Source organism: Calonectris borealis, chromosome 5 (assembly GCF_964195595.1).
Source record: "Calonectris borealis chromosome 5, bCalBor7.hap1.2, whole genome shotgun sequence".
In the NCBI taxonomy this organism is placed as follows: Eukaryota; Metazoa; Chordata; class Aves; order Procellariiformes; family Procellariidae; genus Calonectris; species Calonectris borealis.
Window position 1 is genome coordinate 23,510,015 of NC_134316.1, and position 20,510 is coordinate 23,530,524.

General features: G+C 44.1%; 1 protein-coding gene across 3 annotated transcripts in view; it reads left to right on the top strand.

The window, feature by feature from the left end:
* The first annotated feature begins 736 nt into the window (after window positions 1-736).
* Window positions 737-20,510, top strand: part of GTF2A1 (general transcription factor IIA subunit 1) — a 32,077-nt gene continuing 12,303 nt past the window's right edge. For 2 of the 3 annotated variants that reach the window (XM_075151404.1, XM_075151405.1), the window contains exons 1-6: window positions 783-1,151; window positions 8,508-8,609; window positions 13,286-13,493; window positions 15,980-16,044; window positions 18,201-18,276; window positions 20,149-20,282. In XM_075151404.1, the coding sequence (XP_075007505.1) occupies window positions 1,122-1,151; window positions 8,508-8,609; window positions 13,286-13,493; window positions 15,980-16,044; window positions 18,201-18,276; window positions 20,149-20,282 (615 nt within the window). In that variant the 5' untranslated portion in view covers window positions 783-1,121. Of the gene's footprint in view, window positions 760-782; window positions 1,152-8,507; window positions 8,610-13,285; window positions 13,494-15,979; window positions 16,045-18,200; window positions 18,277-20,148; window positions 20,283-20,510 lie in introns of those variants that run through there. The other variant, XM_075151406.1, reaches the window with a different exon arrangement.

Below are 20,510 nucleotides of genomic sequence, written 5' to 3' on the forward strand. Positions count from 1 at the left end.
CTGGGAGACCCTATTGCCACCAATTCTGAGAGGAACTGCTAAAAGCAGCAGTTTTGCAAATTGGTGAGCGCCTGTGGGCCACAGTGAGTCTCTGATGGAGGGTATCGGTAATTTCTTAGATTTTGCTGCCGCCCTCTTCCTGTGCAGCTCTGGACTCAGTTACCAGCCCAAGTGGTGGCACAGAGCCCAGAAGCACTCTGGGGCCTGTGACCTACAGCAGCGGCCCCTCGGCCCATGGGGCCTTTGTTTAACCGCCTGCGAGGGAAGCACCAGCGCCCACCGGGCCAGGCAGGGCTTAAGACCCCCTTCTCGTGGGCCGGGAAGATTCATTTCTGCCCTGAAGTAGGCAGCCGTGGGTGCGGTTTTTGATTGCCAAGGAGCAAGCAGCTCCCAGGGACTGAGCCGAGGCGAGTTAACGCCTCCCCAGCCTGGTGCCGGCCGGGACCGGCAGCACGGGCCGGCTCGGTCCCAGTCGTCTCCCCCTTAGGGGCCACCGCCCCGCGGGAGCCCGCGTTCTGCCCTCGCCCAGCCGCCGAGGCCCGTCCCGCCAGGGCCCGGGGACAGCCTGGCGCCGGCGGGCCGAGGCGGCCCTCAGCGGCACCGCCTCGCCGCTGCCCGCCGCGCGGGCGCCATGACGTCACGCACGTAAAGGGGCGGAGCTCCGGCGCCGCCAGCCGAGGGTACGCAACGACTTCCGCCTCGGTAGGCCCGGCTGCGCGGGAGCCGGGTGCGCGGCCGTGCGCAGTTACTTCCGCCTCAGTAGGTGTCATGGCGGCGGGGCGGGCGCCTCACGTGACGGCGCCAGGCCCGGCGCGGTCTCGCGCACAGCTCTCGCGGTGCCTCGCCCCCTCCCCCCCCGCCCGCGTTCCCCCTCTCGCCCTGGCCGCTCGCGCAGCTGCTCGGCTCTCGCTATATAAAGGGGCGAAGCGGGCAGAGCGGGCGGCTGGCGGCGGCGGCTGCAGCCCCAGGGCCGGCGAACGAGGCCGGGCCAGGCCGCGGGGCTGCCCGTGAGCCGGGGCGGGACGCGCGGGCTCTGGGGGGACGCAGCCGGGCAGGTTTATTGTTTTAGGGGCGACTGCCCCCCCCCCCCGCGGTTGGGGGCGTCCCGGGGGGCTCGGGACATGGCGAGCTCGACTAACACAAACCCCGTGGTAAGGACCGGGTCGGGGGGCGAGGGGGGCCCCGGGGGCAGCGCGGGCGGAGGGGCCCGGCGGGGCCCGCCGCCCCCTCCCCCGCACTCCCTTCCCTCCCGCCGCCCGCCTCGAGCGGTCCCGGCCCCCTCCCCCCGGCGGGAAGGGGCGGCGGGGGGCGCGGGGCAGCCTCCCCCCGCGGCGGGGAGCCAACTTGTGGCGCCCGGCGCTGGCCGCCTCGGCGGCGGGGAGAGCGCGGAGCCGGGGGCGGCGGGAGCGGGGCGGTGGGGGCGCGGGGCGGCGGCGGGGCGGCCCGGCGGGCGGCGGAGCCCCGCGGGGGAGGCCGGGGCCGTGCCGCCGCCCGCGGGCTGGGGGTCCGGCAGGGAGGGGAGGGCAGGGCTGGCGGGCGGGGGGCGCCGCCGGAGGGAGCCGCCCGGGGAAGGGGTGAGAGCCGGAGCGAACGGCGGGGGAGCGCGGGCGCTGCCGCCCGCCCCGCCGCCGTCCCGGGGCGAGGGGAAGTGGCGCCCGAGCCAGGTTTCGGTGTTGTGGTGTCGGTGGCGGCGAAGCCCGCCCGGGCTCCGCTGGAGCCATTTTATGTTGCTTTATAAGAAGGAGACGATGGTTGAAAAGCACTTATCCCAGCCCGGCCGGATCGGCTAAGCCGGGCGAAAGCCCTCAACTCCTCTGCGGCGAGCAAGGCAGTATTTATTTTAAAAAGAGAGAGGAAAAAAAAAAAACAACCCTCTTCCCCCCCCCGTTCCTTTCTCGTGCTTTCTGCACCTTGGCGGGTGGCTCGCTGCTGCACTTGTACTCACGGAGGTTTGCAACAAGCAGTCACACAAACCTGCGCAGCCACCGAGCCCCCCCGGCCGCCGCTCTCCGCTCCGCTCCCCCTTGCGCGCCCCCCGGCCGCGACCCCCGCCCCGAAGCGCTGGAGGAGACAAACCCGGCGTCCCGGCGGCCCCGCGGCGGGCTCGGCCCCCTTGTTTGTGGCTCTCAGATCCATCATGGCTTCCCTCTGCCTTTCTGCCTCCCTGCTCCTTGTGTTCCTCCTCCCTGTGGCTGCCCTGTTTATATAGAGCTATTGCCGCTCTCTAATATAGACTCTGCTAGGATGGGAAGGTGCTTTCCAGCCCCACGTCACCGCCTCTCCATTTAAACACCACATCAGCCTTTAAATAGGGAGCGAGCCGCGGAGCGCGGGCTGGGAGGTGCATGCGTCCGCGGCGGAGGCTGGGAGACGGGCGGCTTGTCCCTCGGATCCCGGCCGGGCTTTCGCCGGGTTTCCCTTCCCTCCGCGCCGCCCGTCCTTGCCGCCACCGGCCTGCGGAGCGGCGGTGCTTTCTGCCGGCGGGGGCGGGGGGGATGTCTCCTTGCCGGTGTAAATGGACTTTCCCTTGCTTTTACGCATTGCACAAAGACAGTTTTCATCCTCTCCTGCATTTGAAACTGTTTACCTTTTTCTTCGTTTTTTCTTTTTTTTTGCGGTGGTTGGTTTGGTTTGGTTTGGTTTTTTTTGTCCATAGCTAGCGTATGTTCCTGTGCTACCATAATCTTTTCGAAGTAGTTTTTCTGCTGGGTGGGGAAAGTAGAGTTTAAACGGTTCTTACCCAGTACATGAAGGAGAGATGTGGTACTTATTTTATGGCACTTTGCCAAGGTCTGACTACAGCTGTTGCCCTAAAAGCAACGTTAATATTAAAGTTTTGTCTATAGGTCATGGGCCGCAGATACTACTCAGTGATTTCTGTGTGTTTTTGATGACTGAAGTGTACAAATATTTTATTACAATCCAGGCAGAGCAAAGGTTTTAGAATTTTCACTAATATTTGCTTTAATTACAATATTTGGTGTACTGCAAAACAGTATACAAAAGAAAATGCAAAGCATCCTAGTTTTCCTTTCCAAATCTGAAATTTTACAGACCTGTCTGTGAGTTAGGGTCACGCAATTGCAAAGTAGCATCATTGCTTTGATATTTTGTCAGGTTTTGTGTTGGAAAATTTTAGGAAAGTAGTCAGCCATTACATGCAGGGCAGTTACTCAGTAGGATGCCTATCGAATGTGTGTGATCTGAATCTGTTAGTTGTCCTTCTGTTTCTAAACTTCTGGCTTTATTTTTTGATTGCAAGAAAAAGATCTATTTCTGTATAATAAATTAGAGATTTTGCTTCTCCTTTTTGACCAAGTTAGTACTGAATAGCGAAATATATATATATAAAATAATCTCCAGAGTACTTGTAAGTATCTCTGATTCAATAATTTACTGAGACTTGCTTTCTCTCGGCTGTATTTCTGTACTGCCATAACTTCTGTAAAGTTCTCTTGGAAGGTGTCTGTATTTGAACATTGTGTTTGGAATAGCAAAAGCCAAGCTTAAAACAGGCTCGCTTCAAATAGGTGTGCTTTAGGCTAATGTTCAATTAAGTAGTAAAACCTCGCAATAGTTCATGGTCAACTTTGTCAAATTCAGGTCTCATTCAGTCACAAGGATCACGATGCTTTCCCTAGGGTTACCAAAGATGAATAGGAACATTTTGAAATATTGCAGCCAGGTGATAACTTTAGGAAGCTAGACTTTGAGCCTAATGTGTCAAGTCAATTGTATCACGTCAGCATCCGATCAAATCTGAATTGCTTGAAATCTGTTCTTCCTAATAAAGGACAAATATAAAACGTTAACAGTTATATGCAGTATAAGATTTTGTAGATGACAAAGGTAATTTATTTGTAAAAGTCCACGACAGCATAAAAAAAAAGCTCAAATTTTAATGCTTACAATGTAGATTATATGTGTTACTTCTTTTTACGCACATCTTTGATGTAATTGTGACTAAAACTAGTTAACTTTACAGTGTGCTCTTCTAGCTGTCATATAGCTAGCTTCCAGCTGGAACTGCACAGACAGGAGAAAGATTAGTGACATTTCAGGGATAACTGCAGAAGCAACCAGGAGCAAACTGCTGTCAAACGCACAAAGTGTGCCGTGGTATATCTCTCCATAATGTGTTGGTTATTGGAAACCCAAACTGCTGAAATCCCAAGTGTTGTGATAATGATTACGAAGAGATGCAGTTTCTGTACCCTTGAAACTGAAGGAATGCCCAAAGGCATGTGGCATTTCTTAAAATAGCTTGCTGGTTGCTCCTCGGATTTGGAGTGTGTGTATGTGTGTAGCAGCCTCACCATACTCGGAATTTTCTTTACAAGATGCACAGAGAAAGTGAAATATAATCATTTCCGTATGTTCCCAGAGGGGGGAAGTACTAGATTTCAAATGTTTTCTGTGTGTTTGTGGTTGTATCTAATAAATCAGGAATTTTAATTGTTGTCTTTAATCTATAGTAAGTGTTTGGAATAGTGTTTATTGAAGAGTGATTTGAGTATTTTGCTCTTAAAAGAGCTTGAAGTTTACAGCAATGTACTCTTTATGAGGGAGGCACTTTAATAGAAACCAGATGAAAGCATGATTATTTTAATAGCAATCTTTAAAGTTTCCATTATGTTCTCATTGCTTTCTCTGACTGAATGCGGAAATTTATTGGAAAGCTTAACTCACCTGCTATCCCATCTTTAGACTTGTTTGGTAATTGTATTCCCATGTTTATTTTTTGAGTAAGCAGTGCATGAAAATCATTTTGTCATTCAGCTCCAGAGTCTCAGGTGGTATGTATAAACACCTTGAGCATCATATAAATAATGCTTAAAGCCAACACTTAGTGTAGATCTAAAACAATACAGTGTGCTTCCTTTTAATGACCAGGGCTTAAGGCTGTTTTGTAATTTTACTGGATTTGCCTGTGTTGAGGTAGGAAAAGAGCGTTCTGTGATAGTCTTCAAAATTCCACTGTGGATGGCTCTTGAAGGCCTCTGTGGAAGGCATTGCATCTGTCTGGATGTTCAGTAGGAGGGTACACAAGAGAATGTTTTCAACTGGACGGGATCTTTCTGAGCATTACGTAAACATGTATAGGTAAAAGTAGACAGACACTGTTTCATTATAAGTGTGCAGATACTTTCTTCGCTGTTCCCTTCCTTCTAATCATATAGCCATGAGTGTATCATATATTGTGATACTGCGTGATTAGAACGGCGTCCAAAAATTCTGACCCATCTTTACATCCAGTGCACTGTATGGCTCATGCAGAGAGATACATGCACGTGTAAGCTGCTTGTGGGTTTATTAAGCTGCATTGCACTAGGCTCACTGCACCCCTGTGGTGCTGTTGTCTTTTGGGGGGCTTAGCCGCTGCTTGGGCTGTTGGAAGTGTGCAGAAGGACACTGCGTCGATGGCGGAGTGAACATCTATGCTCTTAACCTGCCTGTCTGCTCTCTTGCTAAACTAATGCCGGACACTAGAAACCAGTATCCTGCTCTTTGAATTTTTTTCCCTTACTTCACAAGGAAAAAAGGAAATGTTCCCAAGCAGACTGTTGGGCTGTAGGGTCAGTTTGTTTTATCCAATTGTTGGTATTTTTTCCTAGGGCTTTATAGACTGAGGAGACTTTGTGAATAAACCTTACAAAAATGCCTGACTGTGGAGATAGGAGGAGGTAACTGCTGGTGGAAATTATTAGGGCCTGTTTGTGTGAAATCTGTTTTATTAGAAAAGCAGACCTAATAAATGATTTAAGGAGAGGAGGATTTAAGGAGAAAATGCAATCTCCATGCAGCAGGAATTTTGATTGTAATTTCAGACATACAGGTAGTTTTCTTGGCTTAAGTAAAGTAACTCACATGCCTGAGGTTAAGCTTGTTTATTTGCAGAATGTGGTTTTGGCATTAAGAAACAGATGCTTTTAATACAATAAGGAACAATACACAGACTAGGTCAAGTAGCATTTCTGTGCTAGTTGAATTGTATAAGCTTTATGCAATGTGTTTAATTATAGAAATAATAGGACTTAATGTTATTAAGTAGAATGTCTTTTTGCATCTGCTATGAATGAAATCTAAGTGGAAAAATAATCCTGTTAATGGTGCTTGGTATTTCTAAGTTACTCACTACGCAGATTTAGAATACTAGCGCTGAAGAGTAGTCTGGCTTTGAAAGTCTGTTTCAAATGTCTCTATAAGCACAATGAATGCTGTATTTGAAGCTTGGATACGTGAGCATGCAGTATTGTTTTGAAAGAAAAAAAATCTGCAAGTAGTCTGGTATGTTTTGTTTCTTTTGGAGAAGTTGAGTTTTGGACATAGGTGCTGTAAATGTAGTTTTCAAGGACAGCAAACTTACCCTGTTACTTGAGGCCAGAAATTTTTTTTGAGAGACAAGTAACAAAAGGATGAATTCTAACATTTCAGCTACTTGATTTGCAGCAGCATGTTTTAAAGCTGAAAAGTGGCAAATTGATGAAATATAAAATGAAGAAAAAAATAGGGTGCTGATATTATGCCATTTGCCAAAAAGTTGACGTGTGGTCAATAACACAGAGTGGTATGTTGGGTTCTGTTGGTGTTTTTTTTTTTTTCTTTTCCTTCTTTTTTCCCTTGGTGTTGTTTGTTTGGTTGGTTTTTTGTAAGAAAAATCACTTGGGTATGCCCCAATGCAGAGTTTGTTTTGAACACTAAGAATGAAAATGCGCTAAGCAGCCATCAGACTGCTTAGTTTTTAATTCCAGGCCTCCAAATAGGTTCTTTTCTCCCCTTGTAATATCAATGCATTTCTTCAAGGTTTTTGGATTGTTTGGTTTTTTTTTTTTTAGCATTTAAAAGCAAAGATATTAAACTACTTTTTCTGCTTATTGGCCACTCAGCTTTTTCCTGGGCTAGTAAATCATGTGCTGCTATTCCCCTTCCATGATTCCGTAACATAGGCATAACAATTCCGTAACGTGTGTGATATAATCTTTAGCATATCTGTAACAAATTCAACACTTCTGGGATGCATTAAGCAACTGCGTATACATAAAATAAATGTTTCAAGTGCGTGCAGTAAATTTGTGTAGTTCTAGCGCTGCTGGACTAACTGCACGTGCGTGGTGCAGGTTTTCTGTGTGTGTATTGGAGGCACAGCCCTCCTGGGATGCCAAACCCACTGCATGAGTACAGAATGATTGTTCTGCATATATACAACATATCTGATGTGTGTGGTGTCATTTGGGATTTATTGCTTACGGAAGTTACGGAACAGGGTAGAGGAAGATGTCAGCTTACAGGAAGTTGTAGCTACTTTCAGATCAGTTTAAAAATGGTCTAGCCCCAGCCAAAGGAACAGCTTTGGTCAGTGAAGTATATATGGTTCACAGGCTGCAGATTGATCAACCCTAATTTAGAGCTTGTAGTGCTACCTTGCAATTGGATAGCACAGATATTTAAACCCAACCAAAATACCATTGAGGTTCACACGTATGTATAGAGGTCCAAGCCGTACTGTTTAAAAGGTACAGCATGTGCATAGTACAATTATCCTGTGTCCTATGAATTAAATTTTGTGCTTTAATTGATAAGGTTGAGTATTTATATTCTCTTTTTAAAATGGTACCTGCATTTTAAAATTCACAAAATGGTTGAGATTGGAAGGGACCCCTGGAGGTCATCTTGCAACCCCCCTTGCGCAAGCAGGGCCATCTAGAGCTGGTTGCCCAGGACCATGTCGAGATGTCTTTTGAGTATGTCCAGGGATGGAGACTCCAGAACTTCTTTTGGCAATCTGAAGTGAATTAACAATTCACTTTGTAATTGGCAGTTTAGGCATGAAATCAGTGTAATAGAATAATAATGTATTTGTAGTATTTCCCCCTGAAAAATTTCTAATGTAAAAACGTAAGTACTGATTGAAAACAGAAGTCTATCTAGTCTAATAGGCTGTCTTCAATAGTTTCCATAAACAGATGTGTACAGAAGAACAGGACATTCACGTGAATGCATCTGGTGTTCTGAGCCTTCAGTGTTTTTCAGCTCAAGATCATTCTGAGCCATATTTGGTTCCTGTTGAACTAGCAAGCACTAACAAGTTTCTTTTGTTTGTATTTATCTAATATCCTTTTGAATGTTTAATGTCCTTTGACATTAATATTTTGCACACATGCAAATATTTTTGCATATTCAGTATGTACATAGGCAAGCAGGAAACAAATTTGCCGAACGGAAAACAATCTCCTTTTCTCTGTTTTGAATTACACTCCTCATGGCTTGAAAACTCTTGTACCATAGTTATGTCACAAAAGATAGCGAACAGTCCCTTCCCTTTTCACCTTATTTGAGCTGTTCTTGCTGATCTATACCTCCTTCGATATTTTAGTCACTCGGAAACGTGCAGTGTATTATGTAATGCAGTTTTCAGAGGTTTTTTTGTGGGGGGAAATATTATTTTAACGTTAAAGTGATAAATTTCTTTCAAAACAATGCTGATGAATTACTTTTTTTTTTTAAAGCCTAAATTGTACAGGTCTGTAATTGAAGATGTCATCAATGATGTCAGAGAAGTTTTTCTGGATGAAGGAGTGGATGAACAAGTTCTTATGGAACTCAAAACAGTAAGTTGCAACTTAGAATTTTTTTTTTTTAATAGACCAATACAGCAATTGTTTTTCAGATCTGCTTACTGTTGTACACAGTAAAAATAGTAATTTTTAGCTAGCTAAGCACTGTATTAATCTTCATATATGTAGCCCCATATCATTTGAATTACACTGCTGTATAGAGAGATCTACTCACCTTGTTTACTTTCCCTAATCTGGCATAGAATCATAGAATCATTAAGGTTGGAAAAGACCTCTAAGATCATCGAGTCCAACCATCAACCCAACACACCATGCCCACTACACCATGTCCCTAAGCGCCTCATCTACACGTCTTTTAAATACTTCCAGGGATGGGGACTCAACCACTTCCCTGGGCAGCCTGTTCCAAGGCCTGACCGCTCTTTCAGTAAAGAAATTTCTCCTAATGTCCAATCTAAACCTCCCTTGGCGCAACTTGAGGCCATTTCCTCTCGTCCTATCGCTAGTTACTTGGCAGAAGAGACCAACACCCACCTCGCTACAACCTCCTTTCAGGTAGTTGTAGAGCGCGATGAGGTCTCCCCTCAGCCTCCTCTTCTCCAGGCTAAACAACCCCAGTTCCCTCAGCTGCTCCTCATAAGACTTGTGCTCCAGGCCCTTCACCAGCTTCGTTGCCCTTCTCTGGACACGCTCCAGCACCTCAATGTCCTTCTTGTAGTGAGGGGCCCAAAACTGAACACAGGATTCGAGGTGCGGCCTCACCAGTGCCGAGTACAGGGGGACAATCACTTCCCTCCTCCTGCTGGCCACACCATTTCTGATACAGGCCAGGATGCCGTTGGCCTTCTTGGCCACCTGGGCACACTGCCGGCTCATGTTCAGCCGGCTGTCAATCAGCACCCCCAGGTCCTTTTCCTCCGGGCAGCTTTCCAGCCACTCTTCCCCAAGCCTGTAGCGTTGCATGGGGTTGTTGTGGCCAAAGTGCAGGACCCGGCACTTGGCCTTGTTGAACCTCATACAGTTGGCCTCGGCCCATCGATCCAGCCTGTCCAGGTCCCTCTGCAGAGCCTTCCTACCCTCCAGCAGATCAAAACTCCCACCCAACTTGGTGTCGTCTGCAAACTTACTGAGGGAGCTCTCGATCCCCTCGTCCAGATCATTGATAAAGATATTGAATAGGACCAGCCCCAGTACTGAGCCCTGGGGAACACCGCTCGTGACCGGCCGCCAACTGGATTTAACTCCGTTCACCACAACTCTCTGGGCTCGGCCGTCCAGCCAGTTTTTTATCCAGCGAAGAGTGTACCTGTCTAGGCCGTGAGCCGCCAGCTTCTCTAGGAGAATGCTGTGGGAGACAGTGTCAAAGGCTTTACTGAAGTCCAGGTAGACCACATCCACAGCCTTTCCCTCATCCACCAGGCGGGTCACCTGGTCATAGAAGGAGATCAGGTTGGTCAAGCAGGACCTGCCTTCCATGAACCCGTGCTGGCTGGGCCTGATCCCCTGGTTGTCCCGCACATGGCTCGTGAGCACCCTCAAAACCAACCGCTCCATGATCTTCCCTGGCACCGAGGTCAGGCTGACCGGCCTGTAGTTCCCCAGATCCTCCTTCCGGCCCTTCTTGTAGATGGGCATCACATTGGCGAGCCTCCAGTCGTCCGGGACTTCCCCAGTTAACCAGGACTGCTGGTAAATGATGGAGAGCGGCTCGGCAAGCTCCTCCGCCAGCTCCCTCAGTACCCTCGGGTGGATCCCATCCAGCCCCATAGACTTGTGAACGTCCGGGTGGCTTAGCAGGTCATTAACTGCTTCCTCTTGGATTATGGGGGGTTTATCCTGCTCGCTGTCCCTGTCTTCCAGCTCAGGGGGCTGAGTACCCTGAGGATAACTGTTCTGACTACTAAAGACTGAGACAAAGAAGGCATTAAGTACCTCAGCCTTATCCTCATCCTTGGTGGCAACGTTCCCCCCCGGCATCCAGTAGAGGATGGAGATTCTCCTTCCTCTCCTTTTGTCATTAACATACTTGTAAAAGCATTTTTTGTTGTCTCTCACGACAGTGGCCAGGTTGAGTTCTAGCCGGGCTTTTGCCTTTCTAATTTCCTCTCTGCACGACCTAACGAGATCCCTGTACTCTTCCTGAGTTGCCTGCCCCTTCTTCCACAAGTGATAAACTCTCCTTTTTTTCCTGAGTCCCAGCCAGAGCTCCCCGTTCAGCCAGGCCGGTCGCCTTCCCCGCCCGTTCTTCTTGCGGCACATGGGGACAGCCCGCTCCTGCGCCTTTAAGACTTCCTTCTTGAGGAACGTCCAGCCTTCCTGGACCCCGTTGCCCTTCAGGACTGTCTCCCAAGGGACCCTCTCGACCAGTGTCCTGAGCAGGCCAAAGTCCGCCCTCCGGAAGTCCATGGTAGCGGTTTTGCTGGCCCCCCTCTTTACTTCACCAAGTATTGAGAATTCTACCATTTCATGGTCGCTAAGCCCAAGCCGGCCTCCGACCACCACATCTCCCACCAGTCCTTCTCTGTTCGTGAACAGCAGGTCAAGTGAGGCATCTCCCCTGGTGGGCTCGCTTACCAGCTGCGTCAGGAAGTTATCCTCCACACACTCCAGGAACCTCCTCGACTGCTTCCTCTCTGCTGTGTGGTATTTCCAGCAGACGTCCGGAAAGTTGAAGTCCCCCACGAGAACAAGGGCTAGCGACTGGGAGACTTCTGCCAGCCTCTTGTAGAATATTTCGTCTGCCTCCTCGTCCTGGTTGGGTGGTCTATAACAGACTCCCAGCAGGATATCTGCCTTGTTGGCCTTCCCCCTCATCCTTACCCACAAGTACTCGACCTCATCATCACTACCATCGAGCTCTAGACAGTTGAAGCACTCCCTAACATACAGGGCTACCCCACCGCCTCTCCTTCCTCGCCTGTCCCTTCTGAAGAGCTTATAGCCATCCATTGCAGCACTCCAATCGTGAGACTCATCCCACCTTGTTTCCGTGATGGCGACTAAGTCCTAGCTACCCCGCTGCACAATGGCTTCCAGCTCCTCCTGTTTGCCGCCCACGCTGCGTGCATTGGTATAGATGCACTTGAGCTGGGCTGCCGATTTCTCCCCCGACAATGGCGTGCGGTCCCTAGGCTCTTCTCTAGTGAGCCTGGTTTTATCCCCTTCCCCCTTGGAATCATGTCACACTTGACGTAAACTAACAGCAGGCATCTGAATTCACAGTGTTACTTCAGTTCCCAAAACGTTATATCTTTAAAAAGTAAAGGGGAAAATATGTTTATTTGAGAGGCAGACAATTCTTAAGGTTTCTCTGTAGGAAAAATAAAACACCTGTTCTGCTCAATGTTTTTATCTTTCTGAAGAAGAGGAGTTGCACTGTCGGATGCATTGTCAGATTTTTGCATGTATGGTTTGTGGTTTGCAAAAGTATTGTTTTTGGAGGGTGGTATGTAATAAATTGCACTGCATGCATCATACTTTTCTGAAGCTCTCAGATTCAGAATTGTTTTACATACAGTGGGTTTGAACTGTTACCAAGGGTCTAAAAGAAAGGCAGGATGTTGACCTGAGCTCTAATGGGTCTCCTATGGCTTTCTTCAAATTCTTCCTGAGTAAAAGAAGCCCTTCAAAAGGGAAGAGAAAAAGCAGAAAAAAAAAAAAGGGAAGAAATAAAGTAAAAGGAAACTGGGAAGGTAGGTGCCTGCTTTTCTCAGCTGTTGAATAAGGAGTTCTTCAGAAAGCCGGATGTCTCGCACTCTCGGTATTTTTGAAGTATTAAAAAATGGATGGAGTGGCAAAGGAATTTTGAGTTTGGCTAGACAGAAACAGGTGAAGGCTTTTTTCCATGAAACCATGACCTGGCTTGGTGGAAATGGAGTGAGTGCTATACGAAAAGCACCTTGGTGTTTGTGTCACAGACGTGTTCTGCAAATGATGTCAGAAAAGATTGAATGAGGAAAGAGACAAGAAGGAAAATGAAATATTGAAGAGGAGGGCTTAGGGAGCCCTAAGCAGGATTTGAAATCAGGAGTCCTGGGTGCCTGTAGTCTTTTTGACTCTGATGTATTATGAATACTTGCATTGCTGTATTTTTGCAAGAGCTGCTTTTTTTGCATGTGTGGCTTTTCTTAGGAGACATGTCAGCTGACATCAAGAACTGAAGGACTGGAGAAGCTGAGTTTGATATTGTGGTGTAAATGCTTGTACAGAGGCATTATCTTAGGTATACTGGTAGTTTTTGTTGAAGTGTGTTATGAGGCAGTAGTCTTCAAGCAACTTTTATTGAGGAGTTCCAGGAAGAAATGGCTTGAAGAAAACTGTAGTAAAGAATTACTTTTGTGATTAAAGAGGTAAGAAAGAAAGAAGATAGAGAGGTGAAAACTTGAAGGCTAATTTAAAGTTACCAGTTTATCTCTATTCATGCTTCTATTAGGGTTGTTACGGATCTTCCTCACATGGAAGAAAGAAAGAATGTTAAAGCTTAAGCTTGGACTGATAATTCTTAAGGGATATTTAATTCCTCTTCTTAAAACATTACCTCTGTGGAGTTCTCTCTTCAGTCTGTATTTGCCTAAGGGCTTTTTGGCAAAGTAGACTGCACAAGATAAACAGTGAAAACAAATTCGATTTTGAGTGCTGTCTTTATATTATTACAAATTCTGTTGAGTAAAAATGGTATACAGAGATGTCTCTTTCCTTTTCCAAACTAGCTGTGGGAGAACAAGCTGATGCAGTCCAAGGCTGTAGATGGCTTCCATTCAGAAGAGCAGCAGCTTTTGTTGCAGGTGCAACAGCAGCAACAGCAGCAGCAGCAACAGCAGCATCATCACCACCACCATCACACACAACCTCAGCCACAGCAGACTGTCCAGCAGCAGTCTCAGCCACAACAGGTCCTTATTCCAGCGTCTCAGCAAGGTCAGACTTACTCTCTAATCTCTCTGGCAAAAGACTCTCAAGTTAGACCAACTACTTATCATATTCTAAATCTAGGGCAGGATGTTTATCTGATGGATAACTTTGTGACTTTATGTTAAACTTTGTTTCTACTTGCCCCTATTTAATGGGTCAAGAGAGTTACCTTGGTATTTGTGTTAGTCATTCTTCAGAAGATGTTGGAAAAGCTGAATTCTTCTCTTGGTCTTCTGCTACATAACTTATGTTTTCAGAATACGTGACTTCCAGATTCTGTCAAAAATCCATTAGCAGCTCTGTAATTTCAAGCCAATATGCATACGCAGTTGACAATTTAGTCATGAGGTAGTAATGTCATTAGGAGCAAATTAATTTTAAAAAAAAATATTATTGTTTAGCATAAGTGGATGCTAGGACATGAAAAATACTTGTATAACAGTCTGAGTATATGTAGGAGATGTTTTTCATGTTAGAACAAGTTTCAAGTGAAAAGCATAATGGCTGGGTATTTTTGTGGTCTTAAAAGATTGCACACTGTGTAGGTGTGGCTGTTTAAGATATATTTTAGCTAGCCCTAACAGTATTGTTTCTTGTAATTATTGCCTCGTATATTCTCCATTAATAATTTAAGGGAAACATTTTCACCAATTACAGTTTCATTTGAAAACTAAGATAAACACTACTGGATTTTACTGCATATATACTGTGTAAACAAATTGCCACCTGCGAAATGCTTGAGTTGAGTTTTCAGTGTGCTGTTAAAATTGTGACATAAAATATTTATCTGTGGTAGTCAGTCACAGACTTCAGTCTTTTTATCAGATTTCATGGATCAGAACCTATGTTGTCATAGGCACAAAAGATAGCTATGAGTTGATGCCCTCCCCCACCCTTCCCCCAAAAAAAAACCCCAAAACCCAACCACCATATAGTCAGAACAGAAGAGAACTGGTGCAACAAGAACTTGCTGTTGGGGCTTTTTTTCCTTGTGGTGTGTTTTTTTTGTTTGTGTGTGGGGTTTTTTTGTTTTGTTGTGGTTTTTTTTTGTTATTTTGTTTTTTTTCTTCTTTTAGTACTTTGTATTTTGGCTGGACATAAATCAATTTCGACTGTTGGGATAAAATTAATTTTGAGATTAAGACCCCTAAATACACGTGGCTTCAAATGATCCTGGTTTCTTAGCTTAAGTTACAGTCAGCAGAGCCTGGAAAGTCTACTCACCAAGACCTCTAGTGGCTTCTTAGCTGAATAGCTGTGACTCTACTCGCCGGGTTTCCTTCCATTAATACGGAGGTCCCTGTCCTCCTATTTGTGTCTTAGGGTGGAATAAGATCCTGCCTATAGTAATACACTTAAAACTGATTTATTGTTGCCCAATTGTTGTGGCTTTTGACCAAATGACAGTGTGGAGGCTAAATGAAATTAGGATATCAAAGCACTTTAATCACAGACATGCAGTTTTATGAATTACTTGACTTCCCTGTTCCATGGGAGAGATGGTGTAGTAGTTCTTGCACGACCTGGTGCAGTCCCAGGGAGAGATCAGGACGATCGGCATGGTGATTCCTGCTGTCCTGTGTATGGTCCTGGCACAGGGTCACGAGATTTCCTTGGGCTCTTTTGCCCTCCCTGGGTTCCCTGAAAGTTGGAAGATGGCCTCAGATCTTGGTGCAAGGTTGTGGGGCTTCCCTCCTCAGAATCTTTTCCAGAAACTCTCAGTTATCCCCAGTACTCTTAAGTGCCCTTGGTTATAGGATTGGATGGAGAATACCTTGCCGATGATTAGTTTGTTCAAATTGCGGTCTCATTTTCCCATTTACTGCCACTGATACTAGCACTGACAACCTGCTTGTTCCATAGACTTGGACACTTTTGCACTTCTAGATGATCAGCAGGTTGTTTGCATAGTTTAGCTATCTGTTTCCTTTAGCACACCAAAACTATTTTGTTGTTTGGGACTGGTTTGATCATATTTCATCTGCTTCTGCTACATTAGAAAGACAGTGAAGATCATGAGCTTATGCTAACAGCTATGCTAACTAGACCTAACTCAAGCTAACTGCTGCATCCTGTTAACACACTCTTGATCTTGCAACAATCCTTGCTTAAGTCTGTTTTAAGAGTTAACCCCTGTCAATTGATGTTTTTGGAGAACTCTGATACTGGACATCAGCAAGTTTATGAACGTTTCACTGATAACTTTAATTTCAGAAACGTATTTTAAATGTTGCTTTACCTAGAGTCAGAATAGATAACAGAAGCCCTTGAAATAAGATCTGTAAAGCCAAAATAGTCGTATCACTTCTCAGGGCTGCTGTTGTATATTGTCTTAAGAGTAAAATTTAATAAGATCAGAGACTGCTCAGTAGCTGTTTTTGTTATGAAGCTTAGCTGATGTTTGGATGATGCTCCTTCTAAGTTATTCTGGCTTGGATGTTATTTTGGGCAGACTGCGTAGTTTTCATAAAATGCTATTTTTTTGTTTCTAGCACCTCAGCAGCAGGTTATCGTGCCAGATTCCAAGCTGATACCACACATGAATGCGTCAGGCATGGTAAGAAAATCAGAAGTTTATACATGCATATGCTGTCATTATGTAAGTTGTTTTGATTAAATAGTAAACACGAATCTGGTATTAGTCATCAGATACTTAAAAGTAATTTAGGACACACTGGTAAAGCTGTCTGCCATCTTTCTGAGTTTTCAGCTGCACTGACAATCTAGGAACAGTAATCCAGGACTTTAGTTTTGATAACAAATCTAGGACTTACCTTAATCCTCTGCTTTAAATGTGTTTAACCGAAACTTTTTTTAAAATCAGAAATTGGAGTACTGTTGGTATAAATCTGCATGATGATGTGCTCGTCATATATCAACACAACACTATTAACTGATGCAAGCATACTGTATTTGCTAGATGCAGGAAAAAAACATTAACTACTCTGAAACTTAAGCTTATATCAAATGAGAGATTATTTAGCAATCACATCATTCTTTTCTGGTCACATCAATTTGATTCACTAATTTTGTAATAGCATATAAAACTGAGTCTGGTCATTTACCCTTTTCTTGCAGTTTTTAACTCTAGAGGTTAATTTTGGTTATCTTGCTTGAAGTGCCCTGACTTAACGTAAACAAAAAAATTGCTTGCAAAGCAATGAAAACAACAGCTAATACAAATTAAATATGTGTAGTAAGTCCAGAATTCATTACATTCTTACCACTTTTATGGTAAAAGCACATGAAACACAGTTTCATGACTAGTCAAAGCTGCCGCAGCAGGCTTCACTCCTCCATTACCTGCTGACCTTACTATAGAAAAGAACCTGAACTTTTATACTCAAATAGCATGATTTACCCAGAGGCCAAGAGCACATTAACATCTACCTTTTTCTTACATGTTTTACAACCATTTCAATGTGACTTGTAACTTCCCAAGTCCAATAGTTAAACATTTTTTTCTGTCTCATTCAGTTAGATCTTGTTGATGGGTATTGGAAAAATGACTATGCCATGCTTTTAAAACTCTGCAGCTGTCAAAATGTAGATGAATTGTATACTGCAGAAGGCAACTGTGCAGTAAATAGTTACAGAATCGATTTGGAATTATAGTGTGTGTTGTTAGAAACATTTAAGTTGGTATTAAAGAATGGATCTGACAGACCTTGAATATCTTGGAAGGCAGAGAGTAACGAGAGTTTATTCATCTACCTTTGTCTGGGACGTGAGGATGCAGACAAGCACTTTTTAGTTTTGCTTGGTGATCTCTGATTTTGGCAGTTGTAACTATATTGATCAGCCAATACGGGGAGATCCTATTTCTTATAAACAGGAAGTATGCACTCTACCCAATAATAAAGTTTAAATCCTTTCAGTAGCAAAGAGTAATCATCCATGGTTCCTTTATAGTGGGGAAAGGGAGGCTTTTCCGTAGGCAGCTGAAGTTAGACCCTTGAAATGGAGATGTCTCTGGAGAAGGCCATCTGCCTCTGCGATTAAGGACTTAATGCAGATTTTTGTGTTTGGAGCTCCCATAATTGTGTTGGAATTCAGTCTACTTGTAAGCTCAAATCATTACCCATTGAGAGTCTTCAGCTTTCTCTTCTAACCAGCTGTCTTGAGAGAAAGAATTAGTCATTCTGTGAACAGTTAGTACACTGTATGTGTATATTCACTCAGAAGAGCTGTGTTATGCGGGACTTGAAATGCAAATCATTTACAGAATGAAGAAAAGTGCAAACCTGATTACTGCTCCTTGCGAAAACAAGACAGGCGAATATGATCATTGCTTCAGTACCTTATGTTTCTTCAGATTTGTAGGCCCATATCTTTAGCTGCTTTGAAAAAGTGTAAGTAAAAGTGCCACATGAGCAATGCAGTATTGTACTCTATTAGTAGATCAGCAGAGAAGACAGAGGAGAAAAAAAATCTGCAGAGCTTGCAGATAAACCAAGAAACCGTGTGAAACTGGGTTAAGGTGTGATGCTTAGTGATTGTTGCTTCAGTCCACTTCCTATTAAGGAAGAAGGAGAATAATTTTTATATGTGGTATAATGTACAGTTGATTCATGCCTGCATTTCAATAGCTGCAGAAACTTGCGTGCAAACATTGTAAACAGCAATAAAAAGGTACATGTTTTCAGGCAGCATGTTGCGAGATGAAGCACTGGCAATGATGTCTGTGGTTAAAAAGCTTTTCTTGTATTTCAGAGTGCTGCAGCCACTGCAGCTACGTTGGCTCTCCCTGCTGGCGTTACTCCTGTTCAGCAGATACTTACAAATTCAGGTAACTGTCTTAATATTGAGATCAAACAATGGTTTTGAGGGTGCTTGGGAGGGAGAAATTCTGGGTTTTACTCCCTGCTATATATTGTTAAAAAGCAGAACCTGGGAATCCACCCTTACAACGTTGTGCAATCTCTTCACTAGACTCCTGGACTCTTTTGCTCACTGACTTGCTAGTCTTGCGAACCTTGTGGTTCTGACCTAACAGTGGTCTGGGTTAGATTCTGTGCAAGTTTTCCCCACTTTTTAGAGAAGCGCATGAAGCACGAAGACAGGCGTTGCTGTCTCTCCCCTTCACATATTTGTGAGCTTTGTGATGCATGATCTGAGCACAGGTACTAAACTGGTTATAAAAAAGCAGGGTCGCTTTTTTATTCACTCATCTGTGAGTTCAGATGAGGAACGTCTTAAGGTTTCTCGTACCTGCTAAGCACACACAGTGGAATTTCTGATTTTGCCGGCAATGTTAATTTTATTTTAGATTTATCATTTTTAAATACTGTCATGCTGAACACGTAGAATATAATTAAATGTTACTTTTATGAACAGCATGTCTGGTGCCTCATGTGCTTTTGTATTATGCTGATTTTATAAGCTTGATTCTAGATCTATTTGATGTGGAGAGTAAAGGAAGATCTGAGAAAGCTCATTTTCTAGAATCAGTTGCTGGTTTTGCCAGAGTAATTCATCTAGTCTGCTCAGAATCACCTGAGACTTAACCTCTCTGCTTTAAACATTTGAATGTTTAATGGATATGTAGTTGAAATAAATGTGTAGCTGTTCTAGAAATTCAAATCTTTCCAATTTTTAAGGAAGCACATCTATGTTTCTCATAGCATAGAATAATCTGCAGCTCACATTTGTTACTTTTCTTCTAGTCATAATTATTTTTATTCAGTTACAAATACTTAAAGTAAGTTTTCTTAAACAAGGGGCTAGGGTAGTCCCTTCTTTCAGATATCCTTAGTTATTTCAGTAAATAGGGCTTTGCATTTTGCTGTGGAGGGAGAACAGGAAATAAAATCAGTCTTTGAGGGAAATGTATGAAGTTCAGGATTATCTAATTTAATTTCTTCTCCATCTTTCTGATTAGAAATGTGAAAAACTAATGTTGGTATATATCTTAGCTCTTGCTTTTCAGAGTTGGAGGCCATCTCCAAAGGTGTGTGTGTGTCTTAGATGTATTTTGTGAAGTGAGGAAAGGTATAAAATGATAAAGGAATAGGATAATAAAAGAAAATCGAGTACAGGCACTATGGGAACAGAAAGGAGAGGTGGATAATAAGTGTAAAGATAGTTTTGTTTTTTGGTTTTTTTTGTTTGTTTGTTTGTTTTCAAAAAGGCAACTGGACGATAATACTGCAAAAAAAGTTATGCATACAGGAATTTTTTGTAATTTTGTGGAGGGAAAAGAATCTGAGGAAGGGACATCATCTGACAGGACCCTGGAAATACCACATTATTAGCAGTGGATAGAATTTTTGTGGTGTGAATACCTGTATTCCTATTTTGGTATATGTTCATCTGTCTTTCTATCTGTAAAATCTATCTTTTGAAACATGAGGTATGTTCATAAGTGGGAGCTAATGTTTAAAATACTGTGCTGTGTTAAAGGATTAGATTTTGGTTTGCACACGTAAATTTAGTTTTGGATCGCATACCTCACGATCATACATAGATGGTAAACAACCCTATTAGTTCTTTGTTTCTGACACAGCTGCTATAGCATAGTATCTTTTCACTGGTGAAAGTGAAACATAAATGCTCTCCTTTAATCGTCATTGGTGTTTTTCCAGGAGATAAGCTTATAAACTAAGATAATTTTAAAAGTGAATTTCTACATTTGATCAATTTGATATTTATTTTATTACAGGCCAGATCCTCCAAGTAGTTAGAACTGCAAATGGAGCTCAGTATATCATTCAACCACAGCAGCCAGTTGTTCTACAGCAGCAGGTCATACCACAAATGCAGCCTGGTGGAGTACAAGCACCTGTTATACAGCAGGTAAAGAAAAATTTTTGAATAGGTACACTTGAAAGAAAAAAAATTACAGTAGTTACTAAAGAGGCTTGCATTTTTGTGAGCAAATAGAAATAGAACACAAAGTCAGAAATGGTATATTTAAAAAAAAAATGAGAGAATTGTGTTAAGAGGTGTGTTTTTTAAAAATGAACAATTTTGAAATGTCGTTTTCAATGTCACTTTCATTCTCGCCAAAGTCTGACTGGCTGC